The sequence below is a fragment of the Hemitrygon akajei genome, chromosome 10 (genome assembly GCF_048418815.1).
Source record: "Hemitrygon akajei chromosome 10, sHemAka1.3, whole genome shotgun sequence".
Lineage (NCBI taxonomy): Eukaryota > Metazoa > Chordata > Chondrichthyes > Myliobatiformes > Dasyatidae > Hemitrygon > Hemitrygon akajei.
In genome coordinates, this window is record NC_133133.1 from 148,602,442 (window position 1) to 148,628,142 (window position 25,701).

At 40.3% G+C, this 25,701-nt stretch overlaps 1 protein-coding gene across 1 annotated transcript in view; it reads right to left on the reverse strand.

Moving 5' to 3' along the window:
* The window catches only part of slc23a4 (solute carrier family 23 member 4), a 73,649-nt gene extending 48,196 nt beyond the window's left edge, over positions 1-25,453 (reverse strand). The window contains exons 1-4 of the mRNA XM_073057698.1: positions 25,414-25,453; positions 23,893-24,191; positions 5,173-5,316; positions 4,208-4,365 (exon numbers count right to left, since the gene is read on the reverse strand). Of these exons, the coding sequence (XP_072913799.1) occupies positions 4,208-4,365; positions 5,173-5,316; positions 23,893-23,940 (350 nt within the window). The 5' untranslated portion in view covers positions 23,941-24,191; positions 25,414-25,453. The remainder of the gene's footprint in view (positions 1-4,207; positions 4,366-5,172; positions 5,317-23,892; positions 24,192-25,413) is intronic.
* Positions 25,454-25,701: the final 248 nt, after the last annotated feature.

Sequence of the window (25,701 nt, forward strand, 5' to 3'; positions counted from 1 at the left end):
TAAAAGCTTCCCAATCCTCTAACTTCCCACTAATTTTTGCTCCATTACATACCCTCTCTTTGGCTTTTATGTTGGCTTTGACTCTTGTTAGCTATGGTTGTGTCATCTCTCCTTTAGAATAATTCTTCCTCTTTGGGATGTACATATCCTGTGCCTTCCAAATTGCTTCCAGAAATTCCAGCCATTGCTGCTCTGCTGTCATCCCTGCCAGTGTTCTTTTCCAATTAATACTGGTCAACTCCTCTCTGTAACTTCCTTTATTCCACTGTAATACTGATATATCTGACTTTAGCTTCTTCATCTCAAATTTCATGGTGAATTCAATCATGATCACTTGTCCCTTAGGGTTCTTTTATCTTAAACTCTCTAATCAATTCCTGTTCATTGCACAACATCCAATCTGGAATAGCTGATCTCTTAGTGGGCTCAACCACAAGCTGCTCTAAAAAGCCATCTCATAGGCATTCTAGAAACTCCTCCTCCTGGAATCCAGCCCCAACCTGATTTTCCCAATCTATTTGCATATTGAAATCCCCCATGACAATTGCAACATTGCCCTTCTGGCATATATTTTCTATCTCCCGTTGTAATCTGTAGGTGACATCCTTACTATTGCTTGGAGGTCTGTATACAACTCCCATCAGGGTCTTTTTATCCTTGCAGTTCCTTAGCTCTAACCACAATGATTCTAAACCTTCTGACCTTATGTACCTCCTTTTAATGATTTGATGGGGTGTATGGGGTGTCAGAGAGGGGTAGTACCTCTGGTGGGGGAACATGTCACACCCTTTTCAGGTGGTTTGTCCACCTTTGGTCCCCAGCTGGCACTCAGCTCTCACCTGTGACTCCTCGTAGCTGTTTGCATGCGACAGCGGCCACACCCCGGGCAACGGCCTCGACAAGCCGGCTAAACCAGGTGAGGGTAGCCAACGGGTCTCAAACCCTCAGTGAGATAGGGAGTTGTCGATCCCAGCATGTGAAGACAGATTCTGGCGGATTGAGCGGACGAGACCAATGGAAGGTCCAACGGTCAAGAAGGTGGTCTCTGCAAGTGTCATGGAACACGTAGAGCACAACAAGACACAGAAGACATCCTGGTCATCCACTGCATCTAGTCCCATCTCCTGCCATCTTGACTCTCTTTTGCCACTGGATCCAGATGGGAATTGGGAAGAGAGTGTGAGGCTGACTCTGCACAACTCTCCCTCACTTAAATCCAAATCAAGCGCTAGTCTCAACAGCATCAAACAGCCAGCTGGTGGCATAGTGGCATCAGCGCTGGACTTTGGGGTGAGAGGTCCCAAGTTCGAATCCAGCCGGCTCCCTTGCACACTCTCCATCCATGCTGGGTTGAGCGTTGAGTTAGCAACTTGACCTTGTAAAAAGTACTAATGGTGTCGAGGTCTTCATTGATGACAATGGACGAATCTTAATGATTTGATATCATTTTTTACCAACAGAGCAATGCCACCTCCTTGCCTTCCTGCCTGTCCATTGGTACAATGTGTATCCTTGGGTATTAAGCTCACAGCTGTAATCTTATTTCAGCCATGATTCAGTGATGCCTACATACCTGCCAATCTGCAATTGTGCTATAAGTTCATCTACCTTATTCCATATATTGCATGCATTCAAACACAACACCTTCAGTCCTGTATTCACCCTTTCAATTTTGTCCACCTTTTATGTTGGAACTCATCTTGTTGACTGAAATTTTGCCCTATCATCAGCCTCTCTTCACTACACATTGCCTCTGTTTGTAAACCATCTCCCTCATCTTCAGCACTATTACCCGCCTTTCCTACTGTATTTCTTGCATTGAAATACAGGCAGTTCAGGGTACAAGTCACACCTTGCTCAACCTTTTGAGTCCTAACTTTATCTCTGAGGTCTTAGCATATTTGCCCCCACAATTTCTCCACTGGTTCCCATCCCCCTGCAACTCCAATTTGAACCCCACCGTGCAGCATTAACAAACCTTCCTGCCAGGATATTAGTCCCCTCCAGTTCAGATGCAAGCTGTCCCTTCGGTATAGGCCCCAACTTCCCTGGAAGAGAGCCCGATGATCCAAAAATCTTATGCCCTCCCTCCTACACTGACTCCTTAGCCACATGTTTAACTACATAATCCTCCTAGTTCTATCCTCACTCCCATATGGCACGGGTAGCAATCCTGAGGTCACAACCTGGAGGCCCTGCCCTTTAACTTAGCACCCAACTCCCTGAGCCCCCTATGCAGAACCTCATCATTTGTCCTACCCATGTCTTTGATACCTACATGGACCATGACCTCTGGCTGTTCACCATCCCTCTTAAGAATGCTGAGGATTTGATCTGAAATATTCCAGACTCTGGTACTCAGGAGGCAACATACCATCTGGGAATCACATTCTTCTTGTCCATTCCCCAAACGAACAAATCCCCTATTACCACAGCATGCCTCTTCTTCCCCCCTTCCTTTCTGAGTCACAGAGGCAGACTCAGTGCCAGAGACCGACCACTGCGACTTTCCTCTGTTAAGTCATCCCCCCCCCCGCCCCCGATGATATCCAGAGTGATATACCTTTGATGAGGGGGATGGCCACAGGGTTACTCTACACTACTCTTAACCCCCTTCCCCTTTCCTTTGCTTTCTCTGATTGAAGCCTCGAAGAGCTAAAGCCTCAAGATCACCATTCTATGTCCTCTCAGACAACGACCGCTGCATTTGCCTGCCTTCCTTTAATTTACTCTGGTCAAAACTCATTTTTGCTGTACCAACCCACTGCTGCCTTTTATCCTCGGGCAGTGGACCTGATTGAAGTCCCCGCCTCTTAAAACTTCCAATGTCCGGATTGGCTGCTGGTCAAAACTCTTAACTTGGAATGGTCAAGACCTTAAACCAGTTGAGATGCTGTGGCATGACCTGAAGAGGGCTGTTCATGCAAGGCATCCCAGAAATATTGATCAACTGGAACAGTTTTGTATGGAGGAATGGTCTAAAATTCCTAATCGCCATTGTGCAAGTCTGATCAGCAGCTACAGGAAACATTTGGTGGAGATTATTGCTGCTAGAGGATTTATTAAATACAAGGGTTCACATACTTTTTCCAGACAGAACTGTGAATGATTAAATAATATGTTCAATAAAGACATGCAAAGTACAATTGTTTCTGTGTTATTAGTTTAGTTTAGACTGATTACATTTCTCTATTATTGTGACTTAGATTAAGATCAGATCACATTTTATGAGTAATTAATGCAGTAAGCCAGGTAACTGCAAAGGGATCTCAAACTTTTCTGCAACTTGGAGGTGCTCGCTGTCCTGAGGAAAATTAGGATGGATAAGTCCCTACAACCTGACAAGGTGCTTCCCCACACAACCACCCACCCCACCCCCAGACCTCGTGGGAGGCTCGAGCAGAAACTGCAGGGGCCCTAGCAGAGGTACTTAAAACATACTTAACCACAGGTGGGTGCTGGAGGTCTGAATGAGATAGCTAATGTTGTTCCATTGTTTAAGAAAAGCTCTAAGAATAATATTGGTGATGCACCATCAATAACTCTCTGAGACATGAGGCGAGATATAGGCTTTTATTTGCTGGAAGAAAGAACAAGCAGCAATTGACCACCACACTACATCCTGGAGACTGAGGCCGGGGCTCAGGCTCCAATCGCCTTTATACCGGGGTCCATGGGAGGAGCCACGGTCAGTGGGAGGAGCCACAGGAGCAGTCAGCAGGGGGCATGTCCAGACAGGTATATGTAGTTCACCACAGTAGGAAATCATAAAGCTGGTGATGCTGACATCAGTAGTGGGTAAATTATTGGAAGGTATTCTAAGGGACACGATACATAATTATTTGCCTAGACAGGGCTTGACTAAGGATATTCAGCACTGCTTTGTGTGTGGTTGATTGTGTCAAACCAATTTTATAGTGTTTTCTGAGGAGTTTACAATAAAGGTTGATAAAGCGAGCTGCCAGCAGAAGTAATGGATGTAGGTTTGATTGCAACATTTAAGAGAAGTTTGGATAATTACATGGATGGGAGGGTTATAGACGGCTATAGTCCAGGTGTGGGTCAGTGGGACTCAGCAGAATAACAGTATGGTACTGTCTAGATGGGCCAAAGGGTCTGTTACTGTGCTGCAGTATTCTTTGACTCTGTGAGTCTAAAAACTTTCCATATCATTATACACTGATGAAATGTTAAAATATTGGCTTACCTGACCCCAAAAAGAACTTGAAGTAACGTGCACATTCCCGACACAAAAAATATGGTGCTAATAAGATGGCTTTGGGTGAGGTGATCATGTTGCAAACAGATCTCCCGAGACAGAAGGAGGGGAATGGCAACTGTTCCGCCCAAGGCCGTCAGGTAATGCTGGAGAAAGCATCATTACAAACAACACTTTAATCAGACATTGATAAATTTCTATAAAATTGTTACCAAAGCACAACCGGTTTCTCTTACCATTCTTCCTAGATTCCTGTCTTTCTAATAATGGGGAAACATGTTTGTCTGCCAGGTATGCAAAGCAGCCCTTAATTTCTTCTCTGCTGTTCCACAATGGACAACCACCTCTGTAGCGCAGAGGCAATGTTGTTTTGCGGAAGGATATTGAAATGGATGTTAACAACCGAGAGGTAAAACTTAAAGAGTACAAGTTCTTTGGGGGGTGGGGGTGTCCCTGCCTATAATTATTCCTCAACTAAAAGCACTAAAGTCATTAATGGATTGGTTTTCAGTTGAATTTAATGGATAAATGGTAAATAAAATGGATACAATGCTTGCCTCCATACAAACAATGGTTGTTGGTTTATTAGTTGATAAATTGCTAGGCAACTGCCTTTTTGTTTACTTCATCGCCACCAAGGGCATAAGTTTTTGCTGGCTTCTTTTGAGAAGTTGCTTCTCCTTGAACTGTGGCTCTCTATTAAAATAACTCCCACAATACTGAGTAATTACAAATATTTAACAAATATATCCTCAACCCAGGATGTTGGAGTACTTGGCGAGGAACCTGGCAGTCCCTTGCACTTACAGTTCCTATCCTTTTAGTTGACAGGTGATAGATGTTTCTGCAGCAGAGAGAGCACGTTGCAGCTCCAATTTATTTAAGATGAAAAGTAAATCCCTCCTCTCATCTTTTCTCTTTCTTGTTTGTTCCGGTCCCACTGCATTTCTTACCTGAGTGCCAAGAAGTATGCATAAGTACCAGGGGGGATTATCAGTGACAAGATATAGCATATCATTTGCTTTTTTCTTTGATGAATGAGGCCTTCTGTTTCCATTTTCCAGTGTGCTGGCAGCATGTGTGCTTTCATTTTCATTCTAAATAATAAGAAAGAACATCTTTACGACTGGGATCGTTTCAACAGAACTGTACATCAAAACAATTTGCCACACTTCTTTTGAATAACCATTTATGCTTATCAAAAGAAATAGAATATAACTAGTCAATGTGTCTGACTTTGGCTGAGGAAACAGACTGTCTGTCGAAGAACAAAGTATATGAAGGTTTATACAAATCAGTTTCATCTGCTAACCATATGGTTATGACATAGATAAAGTGATATAGCTTCCTGCAATTGAAAAGTTATATTCAAGTAAAATAATTTCAAGAGATTGTTATCCTCTAACTTTCTTCTTAAAAATATTACTGGAATATAGTTTTGCACCATCATCAATCCTTAATTCAAGTCTTAAAAAATATATTTCCAAGACTGTGTAGAGATTTGAGCCCATCCCTTCCCACAGGGAAGTAGTAGTCAGTTTCATTTCAGTCTCTGCCATCAGTAGATCGTGTATCAGAATCAGGTTTATTATCACCGGCATGTGTCGTGAAATTTGTTAACTTACTGTCTGATAGCTAATTTTCTTCCATTATTCACAAACAAAAGCTGCCTAGTTGAAGGGAAATGTTTGTTCTTGATCTTGGTGGTGTCAGGCTTCCAAACCTCCTTCCCTATGGTAGCTGCAAGAAGATGGGATGACCTAGATGGTGGTGATCAGTATTTGAACGTGATGTTCTCCTTCAGCAGAGATACACATAGGAATGGATAGCTTTCCTTACCGTGCAGCAAGATGTAAGCAGATCCCTATTCTCAATAGACATAGGGCTGCTTTCCCCGAACGGCTCATGAGCAAAGGAATGCTGCACTTGTGCAGTTAATGTTCTGCAATAACAGGGCGATGTTGCATGAGCAGGAAGGGTGCCACCTGTGAGCAGATTGCTCTCTGCAGGAACAGGAAGGTGACATGTGTGGCCATGTAGCAGTTAGCATTATGTTAATAGAGTGGCGGCAGCCCGGGTAAAGTTCCACTGCTGGCTGTATGTTCTCCCCTGACCACGTGGGTTTCCTCCGGGCACTCCAGTTTCCTCCCACATTCCAAAGACATCTGGGTTAGTAGGGTATAATTGGGCAGTGTGGGCTCATTGGTCAGGAAGGATCTGTTAATGAGCTAACAAAGTACTTAAATGCGGGGAACTTGTGTTTTATCCGCAAGAACAGCAATATGCCACATCCTTGGCTCACACCCTTCCTCGTGGTGAACAGCACCACTAACTCAAGGGACTGCGAGGCAAGGAGTGGAAATGGCAGGGCTCAGCTCTGAGTCTGGGTCTGAAATGATGTTATTATGGTCTGAGTACCAGCAAAAGTGGCACTCAAACAATAATTACACCGAGTAGCATCTAGTCTGGTCCTGTGGTTCATAATGGAAGGGGAGAGCAATAGTGATAGGGGATTCACTGGTTATGGGGATAGGCAGGAGCAAGGCTGTCAGATGGTATGTTGCCTCCCAGGTGCCAGGTGAATAGGAAGATAAGGTAGCTTAACATGTAGCTATCAAGTAGGGATTCAGGTTTTTGGATCACTGGGTTCTTTTCCAGGGATGGCGAGACCTGTACAAACGGGATGGTTTGCACCCAAGCTAGAGAGGGACTGATATCCTTGCAGGAAGATTTGCTAGTGCTCTTCCGGGAGTTTTCAACTAGATTTTCAGGGATGGGTGGGAACCAGAGTGGCAGGTCAGCAAGTGGAGTGGCTGAGGGGAAAGTAGGCTACATACAAAGACAGGAACTAATGTTATGAGTTCAATGCAAAGAGTTTTGTACATAAGGCAGATGAATTTAGAGCATGGATAAGCACATGGAATTATGATGTTAAACCCATTAGCACGGCAGCTCATTGTTCCAGGGTTCCATTGTTTTCAGCGTGATAGAGGGGTGGGGATTAAAGGGAGAGGGGTGGTATTACTTCTCAGAGAAAATGTCACACAGTACTCAGAGAGAACATACTGGAGAGCTTATCTAGTGAGGCATTATGAGTGGAATTGAGGAATAAGAAAAGGTTGACCACATTACTGAGTATATATTATAGACCCAATAGTCAGCAGGATTTCGAGGAACAAATTTGTGAAGCGAGAGCAGACAGTCGCAGGAAAAATAAAGTTGCAATACTAGATAATTTTAACTTTCTGCGTATTGAATAGAACTCCCATACGGTAAAAAGACCAGATGGGATAGAGTTTGTCAAATTAAAGTTTGCTTAATCAATATGTAGCTGACCCAACTTGAAAAGGAACGATACTGGATCTCCTCTTAGAGAATGAGACAGGGCAGGTGACAGAAGTTTAGGTAAGGGAGCACTTTGGATCTAGTGATCATAATTTCATCAGCTTCAAGATAATTAGTGTCAGGATAGGACTGATCTTTGAGTTAAGATTCTAAGTTGGAGAAAGGCCAATTTTGATGACAGCCGAAGAGATCCGGCAGGTGTGGATTGAGACTGGTTGTTCTCTAGCAAAGAGATATTTGGCAAGTGGGGGGCCTTCATAAGTGAAATATTGAGAATACAGAGTTTGTGTGTTCATGTTAAAATAAAAGGCAAAGCTGTTAGGTTTAAGAAACCTTTGTTTTTGAGGGATGGTGAAGAAGGAGTCACATATCAGGTATAGGCAGTTAGGATTAAACAAGGCACGCAAGGAGTTTAAGAAATGCAAGATAACACATAAGAGAGAAATCAGGAGGGCTAAAAGGGAACATGGGGTTGCTCTGGCAGACAAAGTGAAATGAAGTTCCAAGAACATCTATAGTCAAATCTAGAACAAAAAGATAGCACAGGACAAAATTGGTCCTCTTTATGGCCATTATGGTCATCTATGCATGGAGCCAAGAGGATTGGGGAAGATCTTAAATTAACTTTTGGTGCCTGTAGTTACTTGCAAGGAAGACACAAGGTCTGCAGAACTGAGGCAAAAGGGTAGTGAGGTCACGGACCATATCCAGATTAAAGAGAAGGTGCTTCCTGTCTTGAGACAAATTAGGATGGATAAATCCCAGGAGCTGATGAGGTGTTCATTCGAATGTTGTGAAGGCTGATTTATACTTGTGTGTACAGGCTACACCGCAGCCTATGCCGTAACCCTGATTTTCATTTCTATGTCGCTCTACACCCTAGCGAGCATGCGTTGGTGTGCGCCAAAACGCAAGTTGGTGGTGGGGTTTCTATACCACAGTGTTGAGTTTCTTCATGAGAGACATGGACAAGGAAAAGCATTTCAAACATTTTCGCATGTCGGCAGGTAGATTTGACGATTTGGTTCATCTGTTACACATCGGTGTACAGACAAGGCGGAGAAGAAGCAACTGGAAATGCGTAGGAGGAAATGCAATGCTACCAAGCGGACCAATCACAGTTGTTGCAGTCTGCGTCACCATGACACGTGAGTAATTTTTTTGGGGAGGTGCACGTCACCCTACGACGTAGGGTACAGCATTGGTACGGCATAGGGTACACGTTACCTACGGCGTTGATGCGACACACAAGTATAAATCAGCCTTAACCCAGAAATGCATTAACTCATTCTTTTGCCCCATTCCACCACTGGCATTTAGGGAAGCAATGAAGGTCCTCCATCTCTGTCTGTCCCTGGCCATCCTCTCTATTGTGCCCCAGGTGTGGTTCAGGATTCTCATTTCTGCTTCTACAGTATGGCACCATTGTCTTTGGTCTCCTGCATTTCCCCCAGCCTTCCAGGGTCCAGTGAAATGCTGTCTTAATGATGGAGTTGGTCTCTCTGCTCATCACGTGCCCAATCCATCTCCAACATTTCCTCATGATCTTTGTTGGCATTAAAGGAGTAAGGTGTGGTTGGAGATCTTTCTTGACCAATGTTATGGAGATTTTTGAGGAGATTATGATGAAATTTAATGAAGAAAATACGATGGGTGTTGTCTTCATGGACTTTAGCAAGGCTTTTAACAAGTTCCACATGGAAGGCTGGGTCCAGAGGTTCAGTCTCTTGACATTCAGGATGAAGTAGTTACGGTAATTGGACTCAGCATTATCTTAGCATGAAAAGACTGGGTGGTTGTATATGGTTATCTCTTTGAGTGAAGGCCCATGTGCTACAGGGATCAGTGCTGGGTTCACTGTCGTTTACCATCTATATTAATGATTTTGATGATAATGTAGCAAACTGGATCAACTGGATGACAAGAAGCTTGGGGGTGTAGTGAACAGCGAGGAAGGCTATTAGAGTTTAAGCAGGATCTAGACCATTTGGAAAAATGGGCTGAGAAATGGCAGATGGAATTTAATACAGACAAGTGTGAGGTGTTGCACTTTGGCATGACAAACCAGGGTAGGACTTATATGGTGAGCGGTAGGGCACTGACGAGTGCGGTATAACAAGTCATCTGGGAATACAGATCAATAATTCCTGAAAGAAATGTCACAAGTACACAGGATCATGAAGAGAGCTTTTGGCACATTGGCCTTCATAAATCAAAACACTGAATACAGAGCTGGTTTGTTGAAGCTATCTAAGACATTGGTGAGGCCAAATTTGGAGTATTGTGGGCAGTCTAGTCACCTGCCTACAGAAAAGTTATCAATAAGCTTGAAAGTGTTCAGAGAAATTTTACAAGGATGCTGCAAGGACTTCAGGACCTGAGTTATAGGAAACAGTTGAAGAGGTTAGGACTTTATTCATTGGAGCGTAAGAGAATCAGGAGAGATCTTAGAGAGGTATAGAAAATTATCAGGGGTATAGATAGGGTAAATACATGCAGGTTTTCTCCCCTGAAGTTAAGTGAGACTAGAACTAGAGGTTATAAGTCTAGGGTGAAAGTTGAAATATTTAAGGGGAACCCTCCAAACAGCAGCTGGGATGTGGACTACAAGTTAGAGCTGGAAATAGAAAAAGCAGGTCAGAAGGAAAATGTCAAAATAATAATGAGGGATTTTAATATGAAAGTGGATTGGGAAAGTCAGGAAGGTACTGGATCTCAGGAAAGGGAGTTTGTAGAATGCCTACGGGGTGGCTTTTTGGAGCAGCTTGTCCATAAACCCACCAGGGGGTCGGCTGTTTTGGATTGGGTGCTGTGTAATGAACCTGAGGCGATTAGGGAGCTAGAGGTAATGGAACCCCTTGGAAGTAGTGATCATAATATGATTGAATTCAGTTTCAAATTTGAAAAGGAGAAGCTGGTATCAGGTGTATCAACATTTCAGTGGAACAAAGGAAATTACAGTGGTATGAGAGAGGAACTGGCCCAAGTTGATTGGAAAAGAAAGATAGATGGTAGAGCAGAATTGGATGAAATTCCTACAAGAAATAAGGAAAGTGCAGGAAAAATATATTTCAAGAAAGAAGAAAATCATGAATGGAAAAATGGTGCAAATGTGGCTAACAAGAGAGGTTATGGCTAAAATAAAAGCAAAAGAGACGACGTACAAGGAAGCAAAAATTAGTGGGAAGACTGAGGCCTGGACGACTTTTAAAAACTTACAGAAGGAAACTAAGAAAGTCATTGGAAAGGAAAGATGAATTATGAAAGGAAGTTGGCAATTAACATAAAAAAGGATACTAAGAGTTTTTTTAAATATATGAAGAGTGAAAGAGTGACACGGGTAGATATAGGACTGATTGAAAATGATGCTGGAGAAATTATAATGGGTAACAAAGAGATGACAGAGGAACTAAATGAGTATTTTGCATCAGTCGTCACAGTGGAAGACATTAGCAACATATCTGATAGCCAGAGGTCTCAAGGAATGGAATTAGGTACAGTCAAGATTACCAGAGAGAAAGTGCTTGGAAAGCTAAATGGACTAAGGATAGATAAGTCTCCCGGACCGGATGAGGTGCACCCATGCATTCTGAAGGAGGTGGCTTTGGAGATTGTGGAGGTATTGGAAATGATCTTCCAGGAATCAATAGACTCTGGCATGGTTCCGGAGGACTGGAAAATTGCAAATGTAGTTCCGCTGTTTAAGAAAGGAAGGAGGCAGCAAAAAGAAAATTACAGACCTATTAGTCTGACATCGGTAGTTGGGAAGTTATTGGAGTCAATCCTCAAGGACGAGGTTATGAAATATCTCAAGGTGCATGACAAGATAGGCCCAAGCCAGCATGGTTTCATGAAGGGAAGATCCTACCTCACCAACCTACTGGAATTTTTTGAGGTAATCTCAAATAAGATTGACAAGGGAGAGGCTGTGGATGTTGTGTATTTGAATTTTCAAAAGACCTTCGATAAGGTGTCGCATAGGAGGCTACTTAATAAGATGAGAGCCCATGGAATTACAGGAAAGATATTGGAATGGGTGGAGCTTTGACTGATAGGCAGAAAGCAAAGGGTGGGAATAAAGGGATCCTATTCTGGTTGGTTGCCGGTTACTAGTGATGTTCCACAGGGGTCGGTGTTGGGGTTGCTTCTTTTTACACTGTATATCGATGATTTAGATTATGGATTAAATGGTTTTGTGGCTAAGTTTGCAGATGACACCAAGATAGGTGGAGGAGCAAAAATTGTTGAAGAAATGGAAAGGTTGCAGAGAGACTTAGTCAGCTTAGGAGAGTGGGCAGAGAAATGGCAGATGAGATACAATGTTGAGAAATGTACGGTTGTACATTTTGGAAGAAGAAATAATCGGGCAGATTATTATTTAGATGGGGAGAAATTTCAAAAATCAGAAGTGCAAAGGGACTTGGGGGTCCTTGTGCAGGATACCCTAAAGGTTGGATCGGCAGTGAGGGAAGTGAATGCTATGTTGGCATTCATTCCAAGAGAAATAGAGTATAAGAGTAAGGAGGTGTTGATGAGGCTCTAAGGGGCACTGGTGAGACCTCATTTGGAATACTGTGTGCAGTTTTGGGCCCCTTATCTTAGAAGGGATGTAATGATGTTGGAGAGAGTTCAGAGAAGATTTACAAGGATGATTCCTGGAATGCAGGGGCTAACATATGAGGAGCATTTGTCGGCTCTTCGATTGTATTCATTAGAGTATAGAAGAATGAGAAGGGATCATTCTTCTCATGTGGAATGAGAATGAGTAGACGTGGAAAGGCTGTTTCCCTTGGTGGGTGAGTCCAGGACAAGAGGCCACGGTCTTAGAATTAGAGGTTACCCATTTAAAACAGAGATGAGGAGAGATTTTTTTAGTCAGAGGGTCGTGGATTTATGGAATTTGTTGCCACATACAGCTGTAGAGGCCCGATCATTGAGGGTGTTTAAGGAGGAGATTGATAGGTATTTAATTAGTCAGGGTATAAGGGATATGGGAAAAAAGCTGGAAATTGGAACTAGACGGGAGAATAGTTTAGTTCATGGTGGAGTGGCGGAGCAGACTCGATGGGCCGAATGGGCTACTTCTGCTCCTTTGTCTTGTGATCTTGTGAACTGGGGGTGGGGGGGGGGGGTGGTGGAGTGGGATGACTTCTTCATTCAGAGGGTGATGAAAGTGTGGAACAAGCTGCCAGTAGAAGTGGCAGATACAGGTTCAGATACAGCATTTGAATTGATGAGAGGGATATTGAAGGTATGGTCTGGGTGTGGGTAGGTGGGACTAGGTAGAAAAGGGCTGTTTCTGTGTATTGGTGCTCTACATCTCTATAAAATATCACACTATGATCAGCGCAGTCCCCTGGGTGGTTGCCTGGTGAATTAATGTCCCTTCTCATGTGGACACCAATGCAGGTCCCACCACGGACTTTCAGGTGACACATCACAAACCACCAATCCCGGACTGCTCCTTCAAAATGTAAGAGAAACTTCTCCTCCTCCTTTTTGTCCTCATCGTTCTCTTACAAAACTGCAAGCACCAACCATAGTTTAGCCCTTCAATTGCCTGGACAGCAGACTCCTGTCTACCGGTCTAGGGCAAGAGTTACTTGTGGCTCCTCCGTGTGGACTCAGAGTACAGACTCAGCAGTTTAGCTACAGATAAGCAGCGTAACACTGCAACATAAAGATACAACATCAACACCCATGTGCAAGATGGTGAAAATGAAACGGCACTAGGTTGTTAGATTTTTAGACCCAACTGTTAAGGTTCTTGCTTATTGCACTATTAACGATCCTGAACATATTAGTACTGTTGAAATGCGTCCCCATTGTGAGTGCACTGCATCACACAATGTGCAATGTTCACTAGTCTGACAAAAAGAAAACTACTGGAGGAACACAGAAAATGCTGGAGGAACTCTGTTGGACAGAACACTTGGTATTAGGGATCAGATCCTGTGCCAAGAGTGGTGTGGCAGCTGCTGGGATTGTTATAAACCAATTATGATTCATTAGATAGATAGATAGATAGATACTTTATTCATCCCCATGGGGAAATTCAACTTTTTTTCCAATGTCCCATACACTTGTTGTAGCAAAACTAATTACATACAATACTTAACTCAGTAAAAAAATATGATATGCATCTAAATCACCGTCTCAAAAAGCATTAATAATAGCTTTTAAAAAGTTCTTAAGTCCTGGCGGTAGAATTGTAAAGCCTAATGGCATTGGGGAGTATTGATCTCTTCATCCTGTCTGAGGAGCATTGCATCGATAGTAACCTGTCACTGAAACTGCTTCTCTGTCTCTGGATGGTGCTATGTAGAGGATGTTCAGAGTTATCCATAATTGACCGTAGCCTACTCAGCGCCCTTCGCTCAGCTACCGATGTTAAACTCTCCAGTACTTTGCCCACGACAGAGCCCGCCTTCCTTACCAGCTTATTAAGACGTGAGGCGTCCCTCTTCTTAATGCTTCCTCCCCAACACGCCACCACAAAGAAGAGGGCGCTCTCCACAACTGACCTATAGAACATCTTCAGCATCTCACTACAGACATTGAATGACGCCAACTTTCTTAGGAAGTACATTCGACTCTGTGCCTTCCTGCACAAGGCATCTGTGTTGGCAGTCCAGTCAAGCTTCTCGTCTAACTGTACTCCCAGATACTTGTAGGTCTTAACCTGCTCCACACGTTCTCCATTAATGATCACTGGCTCCATATGGGGCCTAGATCTCCTAAAGTCCACCACCATCTCCTTGGTCTTGGTGATATTGAGACGCAAGAGAGAAAGGCTGTTAATAGATATTGCTGATGCTCTCACCACTGAGGTTTTCGTGGAATGATATATCATCAGCTAACTTCTTCAACAAACAATCACTGCCCATTGTAAATCACTGTAAGCCTTGCAAGGTCTTTGAACAGCCTGGAATAAGTCCTGGAGCTACTCAATCAAACTTCCTTGTGTTATCAGCTTTTACATAATGAAAAGACCTATGAAACTATACTCTGGTTGTTCTGTGACAGGCCCACAATGGGTGTAGGACATACTTTTGAGCTCTAGCTTATCTCAGTGAGAGTCAATAGTGATATCATTAAGTGAGCGCCCAGCCATGGAGAATAGCACATGCATGTGGGAATGTCCTGTCCTGTCCTAGTCCTTTTCACCTGAATATTATAATTAGGGAAATCCACTTAAAGTTAAATCAATTTATATGTAACTTGTACATGAAAAACTGGCATTAACTAATTAAACCAATCTCCAGACTAAAAGTCAGGTATAGTTATTGCACTTGCTGCCTTAATGCTGGGTAGTAGATATTGGATGTTTGAAGAAACCTTAATGACCTGTTGCAGTGGACACTGTAGAATAAAAGCTGGACGATGAGGAAACGGTAACTTCGTATCTCAGAATTTGTGGATACTGTGAGTTGCTCCTTACATCACCTGTAAGATTTTCCATGATGACTCTGTCTGCTGTTCCCTGTATAAGGGATTAAAGGAAGATAGTTCCTCCTGCTCCCACATCTAGCACCTAGCAATCAGTTCTGTATTCAACCCATCCAAATAAACCCCCAAGTAATTGAGACAGAGGTGGGATGTCTGGCTGGGGGTTTCCTGTTCCTAAACAGTGGGATACCTATGCATACTTAACACATTTACTGAAGTATCCTGGTCCAGTCTACCATCAAAGCATTAAATTACCTTTCTGCATGGGCTGACATCACAATCTGCCTCTTCTGCATACTTCCTGAGTGCATTATCAATGGATGAGCTACTGTCCTCACTAATTTGGAGAGAATGAAAATTGTGCTAAAAGTAAAAGTGTGCCATTTGTTTAGGAAACTTAAACAAAACTTGGACCTGTTGCATTTAAATATTGGCCAGAATCGGAATCAGATGTAACATCACAGGCATATGTCATGAAATTAGTTGTTTGTGGCAGTAGTACATTGCAATACATAATAATAAACACTATAAATTACAATAAGCAGTATATATAAAAATCAAATTAAATAAATAGTGCAAAAAGAGAGGTGAAAATAGTGCAGTAGTGTTCATGGGTTCATTGGCCATTCAGAAATCTAATGGCAGAGGGGAAATTGTTATTAACACACACAAAATGCTGGAGGAAGTCAGCAGGTCAGGCAGCATCTATGGAAGAAAGTACGGTCGACGTTTCAGGCTGAGACACATCGTCAGGACAATGTTATTCCTGAGATGTTGGGTGTGTGCCTTCAGGCTCCCGTACCTCCTCCTTGGTGACAGCGATGAGAAGAGGCCATGTCGCTTTTATGAGGCATCACCTCTTGAAGGTGTCCTCGATGCTGGAGAGGCTAGTGTCCATGATGGAACTGGCTGAGTTTACAACTTTCTGCAGCTTTTTCCGATACGGTGCAGTGGCCCCTCCGTACCAGATGGTGATGCAACCAGTTAGAATGCTCTCCACGGTTCATCTGTAGAAATTTGCAAGTGTCTGGTGACATACCAAGACTCCTCAAACTCTTAATGAAATATAGTCACTGTCATGCCTTCTTGGTAGTTGTATCAATATACTCGGCTCAGGGTAGGTCCTCAGGGATGTTGACACCCAGAAACTTGAAACTGCTCACTACTTCCACTATTGATCCCTCGATGAGGACTAGTGTGTGCTCCTCCAACTTCCCCTTCCTGAAGTCCACAGTCAATTCCTCGGTCTTCCTCCTCATCACCATCTGAAATTCTGCCAATAGTTGCGTCATCGGCAAATTTATAGATGGTATTTGAGCTGCGCCTAGCCATACAGTTGTGGGCGTAAAGAGAGTAGAACAGTGGGCTAAGCACATGTCCTTGAGGTGTGCCAGTGCTGATTGTTAGCAAAGAGAAGACAATATTTCCAGTCCACACTGACTGTGGTCTCCCAGTGTGGAAGACAAGGATCCAGTCGCAGAGTGAGGTACAGAAGCCCACATTTTGGAGCTTGTTGATTAGAAATGAGGGAATGATTATGTTGAACACTGAGCTATTATCAATAAGCAGCAGCCTGATGTACAACTTTGTAGATACTGCTGTTGACCAGGTGATCCAAGACTGAGTAGAGAGTCAGTGAGATTGCATCCACTGTAGACCTATTGTGGTGATGGGCAAATTGCAGTGGATCCAGATCCTTGCTTAGGCAGGAGTTGATTCTGGCCATGACCAACCTCTCAAAGCACTTCATCACAGTCAATGTGAGTTCAACTGGGTGATAGTCATAGACGCAGCTCACACCGCTCTTCTTGGATACTGGTATGATTGTCGCCCTTTTGATGCAAGGGTTACCAATGACTGCATTAGTAAGAGATTGAAGATCTCCTTGAGCACTCCTGCCAGTTTTCAGAGCCCAACCAGACACACCACCAGGGCCAGGATGCCTGGTGAACTGGTGAGTGTTCCGAAATCAGCTTCTGGGACAGAGATCAAGGGTCACCAGTTGCTGCAGGGATTCACACAGGTGTAGTTTTATTCTCCCTTTCAAAGCATGAATGAAAGGCTTTGAATTCATCTGCGAGTGAAACATCGCTGCTAATTACGATGTTAGGTTTTGTTGTGCAGGAAGTAATGGCCTGCAAACCCTGCCAGTGCTGACATGCATTCAATTCCGTTTCTCTTTTAATCTTTTTATTAGTATTAAAAATATTATGAACAAAATACAATTAAAATATTAATAATGGATTACAAACATATAAACTCCCATTACACATGAAGGAATACATAAACAATGAATACAGTATAAGTAAGCTTTCCCAAACATAAACCATATAGTATATATATGAACAAGGTAAGTCTAGATATTCCATAATATATAATATAAAAAAAAGAGAAAAAAATATATAAATCTATATATGAAAGTTAACTAATCTACTAATCTAATATCTAAGAAAAAAAACAAAAAAGGAAGAAAAAACTAAAAAAACTAAAAAAAAAAGAAGAAAAAAAAAGGGCTGTTCATAATATCTCACAAGCATACATAAACATCAATGTCGTCAACTCCGATCCTCTCAACATACATACGATTAAAGCTGAAAAAACCAATAAGCCTGTCACAGGGCCATTACATCATATGAAAATATTGAATAAATGGTCTCCATATCTTTTCAAATTTAATAGAAGTATCAAATACAGCACTTCTAATTTTTTCTAAATTTAGACATAACATAGTTTGAGAAAGCCAATGAAATACCGTGGGAGGATTAATTTCCTTCCAATTCAACAAAATAGATCTTCTAGCCATCAAAGTGAGAAAAGCAATCATTCGACAGGCAGAAGGAGATAAGTGAAGTGAGCCCATCATCGGTAAACCAAAAATTGCGGTAATAGGATGGGGTTGTAAATCAATGTTCAGTACCGCCGAAATAATATCAAAAATATCTTTCCAATATTTTTCCAAAATCAGACATGACCAAAACATATGAGTTAAAGACGTGATTTCTGATTGACATCTATCACAAATAGGGTTTATATGAGAATAAAAATGAGCTAATTTATCCTTGGACATATGGGCCCTATGTACAACCTTAAATTGTATTAATGAATGTTTGGCACATATAGATGATGTATTAACTAATTGAAGAATTCTATCCCAATTCTCAATAGGAATAATAAGATTAAGCTCTCTTTCCCAATCATTTTTGGTCTTATCAAAGGGCACTGAACGTATCTTCATAATTATATTATAAAGTTTTGATATAAGCCCTTTTTGAAAAGGGTTTAATTCAAACAAACTCTCCAAAATATCTGAAGACACAAAATTTGGGAATGAAGGAAGTGCCGTACTTAAAAAATGCCTAACCTGTAAGTATCTAAAAAAATGAAATCTAGGCAAATTATATTTATTTACTAATTGCTCAAAAGACATAAAACAGTTGTCCAAAAATAAGTCAGAAAATCTTAATAATCCCTTAGTTTTCCAAGCCAAAAAAGCTTGATCTATAATTGAGGGGTGGAAAAAACAATTAGATACAATAGGACTATTTAACACGAATTGAGTCAACCCGAAAAATTTCCGAAATTGAAACCATATACGTAAGGTATATTTAACTATCGGGTTGTCGATTCGATTCGGCAATTTAGAAAGAGCAAAAGGGAGAGATGTCCCTAAAATAGAACTCAGAGCATAAGCAGATACCGATTTAGTTTCTAAACTCACCCAATGAGGGCCAAAAGGACCATCCCATTCTTTCAACCAACATATCAAATATCTAATATTAACTGCCCAATAGTAAAATCTGAAATTGGGTAATGCCAACCCACCATCCTTCCTTGTCTTCTGTAAGTATATTTTACCTAACCTGGGATTTTTATTCTGCCATATATATGAGGAAATTTTTGAATCAACATTAGTAAAAAAGGATTTCGGAATAAAAATTGGTACCGCTTGAAAAATATATAAAAATTTAGGTAAAATAACCATCTTAATAGCATTAATCCTACCTATCAGAGACAAAGATAATGGTGACCACTTAGTAAACAAGCCTTTAATCTGATCAATTAAGGGTAGAAAATTAAACCTAAATAATTCTTTATGGTTTTTTGTAATTTTAATCCCTAAGTAAGTAAAAGAGTCTTTAACTAATTTAAACGGTAAAATACCATAGTTTGGGACCTGTCTATTCAAAGGAAACAATTCACTCTTATTAAGATTTAACTTATACCCAGAAAACTCACTAAATTGAGCCAACAATGATAAGACTGCTGGAATAGATTTCTCAGGGTTAGAGATGAATAATAATAAATCATCTGCGTATAAAGATACCTTATGAATATCTGTTCCACGATTAATACCCAAAATATCCTGTGATTCTCTGATGGCAATTGCCAAAGGTTCCAAAGCGATGTTAAATAGTAATGGACTAAGAGGACAACCTTGTCTAGTGCCCCGAAATAAACGAAAAAATGGAGATCTTTGATTATTAGTAAACACCGAGGCTACTGGAGTTTGATATATCAGTTTAATCCAAGAAATAAAGGTCGGACTGAAGTTAAACTTCTCCAGCACATAAAATAAGTAAGGCCATTCAACTCTATCAAATGCTTTCTCCGCATCTAATGAAATAACACATTCTGAAGTATTGTGTGAAGGAGTATAAACAATATTCAATAATCTCCTAACATTAAAAAAAGAATAGCGATTTTTAATAAAACCGGTTTGGTCTTCTGAAATAATTTGGGGTAGTACCTTCTCCAGCCTGGAAGCCAGTAACTTGGAAAAAATCTTAGAATCCACATTCAATAAAGATATTGGTCTATAAGATGCACAATCAGTAGGGTCTTTATCTTTCTTCAGTATTAAGGAAATGGAAGCTCTATAAAAAGATTGAGGCAAATTCCCCAATCTAATTGCTTCTTCAAAAACCTTGCATAGCCAAGGAGATAGAGTAGAAGAAAAACATTTAAAAAATTCTACTGTGTACCCATCTGGACCTGGTGCTTTCCCAGAATTCATTGAGGAAATGACCCCTTTAATTTCTGCATCCGTAAATGGAGTATCTATTACTGAAAGATCATCAGATGATAGTTTTGGAAAATTCAAATTCCCAAGAAAATCACACATGGTATTATGATCCTGAAGGAATTCAGATTGGTACAGGGAGGTATAAAAGTCTTGAAAAAACTTATTTATCTCATCATGGTTAACTGTCAAATCCCCGTTCTGCTGACGAACCATAGTGATTTGCCGTTTAACTGAAACATTCTTCAGCTGACTAGCTAACAGTTTACCCGATTTATCACTATGTATATAAAAATCAGATCTGGTTTTCATTAATTGATTTTCAATCGGAGATGTAAGTAATAAACTATGTTCCATTTGAAGTTCAACCCTTTGTTTGTAAAGCTCCTTGCTAGGAGTAGTCGAATATTTCTTGTCAATCTCTTTAATTTTATCAACCAATAAAAGAGTTTCCTTCTTAATGCGTTTTCTCAGACCAGCAGAATAAGAGATAATCTGTCCATGTATATACGCTTTAAAAGTGTCCCAAAGTATTCCGCAAGAGATATCCTCCATGGAATTAGTTGAAAAGAAGAAATCGATCTGTTCCTTCATAAATTTAATAAAGTCCGGCTCTTGCAATAAGGTAGAGTCAAATCGCCATTGTCTAGCACTTAAAGCTGTATCCGTAAAATTAATAGAAAGTTTTAATGGAGCATGGTCGGAAATAGCTATAATATCATAATTACAACCAATTACCGATGGAATAAAACAAGAGTCAATAAAAAAATAATCAAATCTCGAATAGGAGTGATAAACATGTGAGAAAAAAGAAAACTCTTTGTCATTAGGATGACGAAATCTCCAAATGTCAAAAACTCCATTATCAGTCAAAAAGGAGTTAATACAAGTGGCCGACTTATTGGGTAGAGTCTGAATAGGTGTAGATTTGTCCATCAAAGGAATTAGACAACAATTAAAGTCACCACCCATTATTAACTTATATTCATTTAAATTAGGTAAAGAAGTAAATAAGGACTTAAAGAAATCAGGACAATCCACATTTGGGGCATAAACATTAACCATAGCAACCTTTTTATTACCGAGTAAACCCGTAATTAACAAAAATCTACCATTCGGATCCGAAAGGATATCATGTTGAACAAATGCAATAGAGGAGTCAATAAAAATTGAAACTCCCTTAACTCTGGCATTCGAATTCGAATGATACTGTTGACCCCGCCAAGATCTAAAAAAGTGATATTTGTCCTCCTTCCTCACATGAGTTTCTTGTACAAAAATAATATGAGCATTAAGTCTTTGGAATACTTTGAAAATCTTCTTTCGTTTAATCGGATGGTTTAATCCATTAGTATTCCAAGACACAAAGTTAATGGTTTGAGCCATGTTTCTAAAGTCATCCCTTTGGTATATAAAGGGTTAACCATGTTATAAACTCATGCACCCGGAAGAGGAACAAAAATAAAGAGCGGACCCGGAAGTGACGACATCGTAGACATATTTGTAGTTCAATGACAGCCCAAGTAAAAAAACTAAAACAAATTGATAAGAGAAAAATTAAAAAGGAAAACAGACCAACCCCCACCCCCACATGAAAAAGAAAAAAAGCCAAAATATGGCTAGAAAAAAGAAAAAATGAGACTAACTCTACCCCCATATCAGCGGCAGACCACTCCGTGTTTAAAGGATATATATATAAAAAAACACCCGAACTTTAAGAATTATGATCGCAGTACTAAAAACTACACTTCTTAATATGCTGAGTTGTAAAGAAAAAGGGAATATAATCACTAAAAGTTTATAAATCGGGTTATTTCCCAAACAAATCAAGAAGTATTTAAACTATGATAAGCGATGCATTATAGGAAGAAGACGAAAAAAGAAACAATAACGCCATCTTAAACTAAACCAATACTTTGCAAAAAAACCATTATCTTGATATTAAACAAAAAATTCACTTCGAAAGGTTAAAAATGTACCTTCAAGGGAACAAAAATAATAGACAAAAATATAGTATAGTAGTTAAAGTGTATAAGACAAAGCGATTAATATAACGAAAACACACTTTAACTTAAATATGAAGTATAGGATAAACCTACACCAATAACCAGAGACTAACCCTGGTTTAAGAAATCGAAAACCATCTTTCACGATCAGAATCACTCATTTAATGGAGAGTAGTAACTGTATCAGTAGGGAAGTTCTCCTCCAAATACTTTTTCGCTTCAAAGGTAGACAAAAATACTTTACGCGGAGCATTCGGGGGGGGGGGGGGGGGGAGATCCTGAGCTTCGCCGGGTATTAAGAGCGCAGGTTTTAGATTTTTCTCATAACATTCAGACATCAGAGGTTTAAAAAGCAGCCTTTTTTTCATAACTTCTGGGCTAAAATCTTGCACCAAATCAATTCCGTTTCTAACCTCAATCAGAATTGTTTTATTGCTGTCAAAATAGCCCTCCAAAGGTCATCCCTGGACTTAATTTATAGTCCTGGATCACCAAGACCAAGGAGATGGTGGTGGACTTTAGGAGATCTAGGTCTCATATGGAGCCAGTGATCATTAATGGAGAATGTGTGGAGCAGGTTAAGACCTACAAGTATCTGGGAGTACAGTTAGACGAGAAGCTAGACTGGACTGCCAACACAGATGCCTTGTGCAGGAAGGCACAGAGTCGACTGTACTTCCTTAGAAGGTTGGCGTCATTCAATGTTTGTAGTGAGATGCTGAAGATGTTCTATAGGTCAGTTGTGGAGAGCGCCCTCTTCTTTGTGGTGGCGTGTTGGGGAGGCAGCATTAAGAAGAGGGACGCCTCACGTCTTAATAAGCTGGTAAGGAAGGCGGGCTCTGTCGTGGGCAAAGTACTGGAGAGTATAACATCGGTAGCAGAGCGAAGGGCGCTGAGTAGGCTACGGTCAATTATGGAAAACCCTGAACATCCTCTACATAGCACCATCCAGAGACAGAGAAGCAGTTTCAGCGACAGGTTGCTATCGATGTAATGCTCCTCAGACAGGATGAAGAGATCAATACTCCCCAATGCCATTCGGCTTTACAATTCAACCGCCAGGAGTAAGATATGTTAAAGTGCCAGGGTTAGGACTCAATGTATTTAAGTAAACTACTTAAGAACTTTTTAAAAGCTATTATTAATGCTTTTTGAGAGGGTGATTTTAGATGCATATCATATTTTTACTGAGTTAAGTATTGTATGTAATTAGTTTTGCTACAATAAGTGTATGGGACATTGGAAAAAATGTTGAATTTCCCCATGGGGATGAATCTATCTATCATTAGTCTTGAATGATGCCACAGAGCCCAATTTTTCTACCAATGTTTTCAAGAACTAACAATTCTGAAACTACTGTTTGGCAAAATGCAACAGGAGACACAAAAGGGAGTTTGTAGACAGATGCAGACATAAAATCATGGTCAACAGAATTATAATAATTGTCATCATCCCTGTGAGTAAAGAACAGGACTCTTTTAAATATTTCAACTATTTCCACAGTCGGGCATAAATAGAAGGAATAAAATATCTTGTGTCCCTGTACAATGATATCATGCATGTGAATAGTAGACTGAAGTAACCAGATACAACAAGATAACTCACTATTTTATTTTGTAAATGTAGAGACAGGGTCAAGAAGTATGGCAAATATTTGCCATGTATTAGACAGCATTCTTGCCTTTAGTATCTGGGATGGAATTACTATGAAACGGTCGGAGAAAATATAATTTCATCTAACACTATAATAAAGCAGAACATGTGAATAACCTTGATAGCAAACAAAAGAATAATTGAACATATTGCTTTGGAACTAACTTTTGAGTTTTCACTCTAAATAAAATGATACTTACTACATATCCATAATTATCCAATCCATTGAGTTCTTTATTTGAAGACATAGCAATTCAAGGCAGAGACGTGCAGCAGAAATTGCTTACAAACAATTTTCAGAATAGCCGACTGCAATTAATTTCTGATGATGTCAAAGATCCATATAACTTATTTTGAAATTTCTCTACAAAATCTTCTTTCAAGTTTTCCACCCTCAGGAACTTAGCAGTTCATAACAAAGTTCAGTCGTCAGTGTCCTCTAGATGAAGCTCATCATTCCAGTGTGAGTAGGACATTGGAAGCCTGGAGACAGTACTGCCTGACCAGAACAAACAGACCAGTATTATACAAAACGGTTAATCATTAGTCTTGCTGATTTGAACAAACTAACTCCACCCATTGTGAATTAAACAAGCCACATTACTGCAACCTAACATTTTATTTAAATAATCTCCACTTTGATGAGTAGAAAAATCAGATTGAAATGCCTACTACGTGGCATGGAAATACAATTCCACTACGATCAAATAAGTAGATTGACATACAAACTATGGCAGTGCGTCAATGAAACAATAATTTAGATAAAGTGATTCAGAGACAATGTGCAGAAATTCAACACTGCCTGACTAAAATTAATATTTTAAATTTCTTTTATGGATTGTTGACCTCAATACTAGCTGTAAAGATCAAAGTATGAAATCGAAAATGTACCCCTATAATCAAGGAATGTAAACTCTAGCATAACATTTGTACATTGTAACTTCCCTCAACATAATTCCACTTCCTGACGTTGCCCTTGTTACCTCTCTTAGGGGCATGAATCGTGGAGAAGGTACAGATTCTGCCTCATGATGCAATCTGGACAAATTGTTTCTGAAGTATTACTCTGATATCTTGGCTACTAGTAAAGAAAATGATTGTGTTCAGCATTCATCACATGAACATTCCTCTACTGCTTTGCAAACCTGGAAGGTATCCAGTTCCCTGAAGCTTTGCATCATAAGTGATTCTGATTGAAATATCAGAACAAAAGTGCAACTCATTCCTTGCTAAGCCAAAAATGAGATGGTTCTCCAAAAGTGAGTTTAAACACTTTTTTTCCCCATTTTTTAAATTAGTTTTCAAAACAATTTACAAATTAAAAAAACCCCAAATCCCAATGAGGAGCATTAATACAGTGCAAAATTAAGCGTACAATAACAATATGCTACAAAGGAAGAGAATTTAACAAAAAAGCACCTAAATTAAAGACAGGTAAGCTTAGTGTCCTCCCCAAGCCCCAAAACACAAGATAAAAAACAACAACAACTCCAGACCAACCACAACACAGTATAAAGAGTATAGGTCAGGACAGTCAAACTCCCAGACTGTGAATACACTTAGCAACAGAGGATAATAATGCCTACTACCAGAAAAAAAAAGGGAGCTGAAAGCTGAAAGAAGAAAAAAAAAACCCTAGTCAGGAGGAATAAACACTTTTTTACATTAAAACAGGTAAATAACATATCAATAGGTTTAGGAACAGCAGACCATTTATTTACTTTGGTTTGATTCTCATCAAAATCCATAGACATCAGGTTAATTTGCAGAAGTCCTGGAACGTTGGAATCCTTTTATGACAATCCCTGATACTAATGTACCGGAATTCTTCAATATTACTGAGATTGGAGGGTTAATCATCTTGTCAATATTAACTATTTTTTTAAATGATGCATGCTTGGGTTAATATTTATCCCTATATATCATTAACCATAAAATTATTACAAGGGCCTATCTCCTAACATTTTACAGGTAAGTTACCTAGCAGTGGCAAGTATGAAAGAAACCAA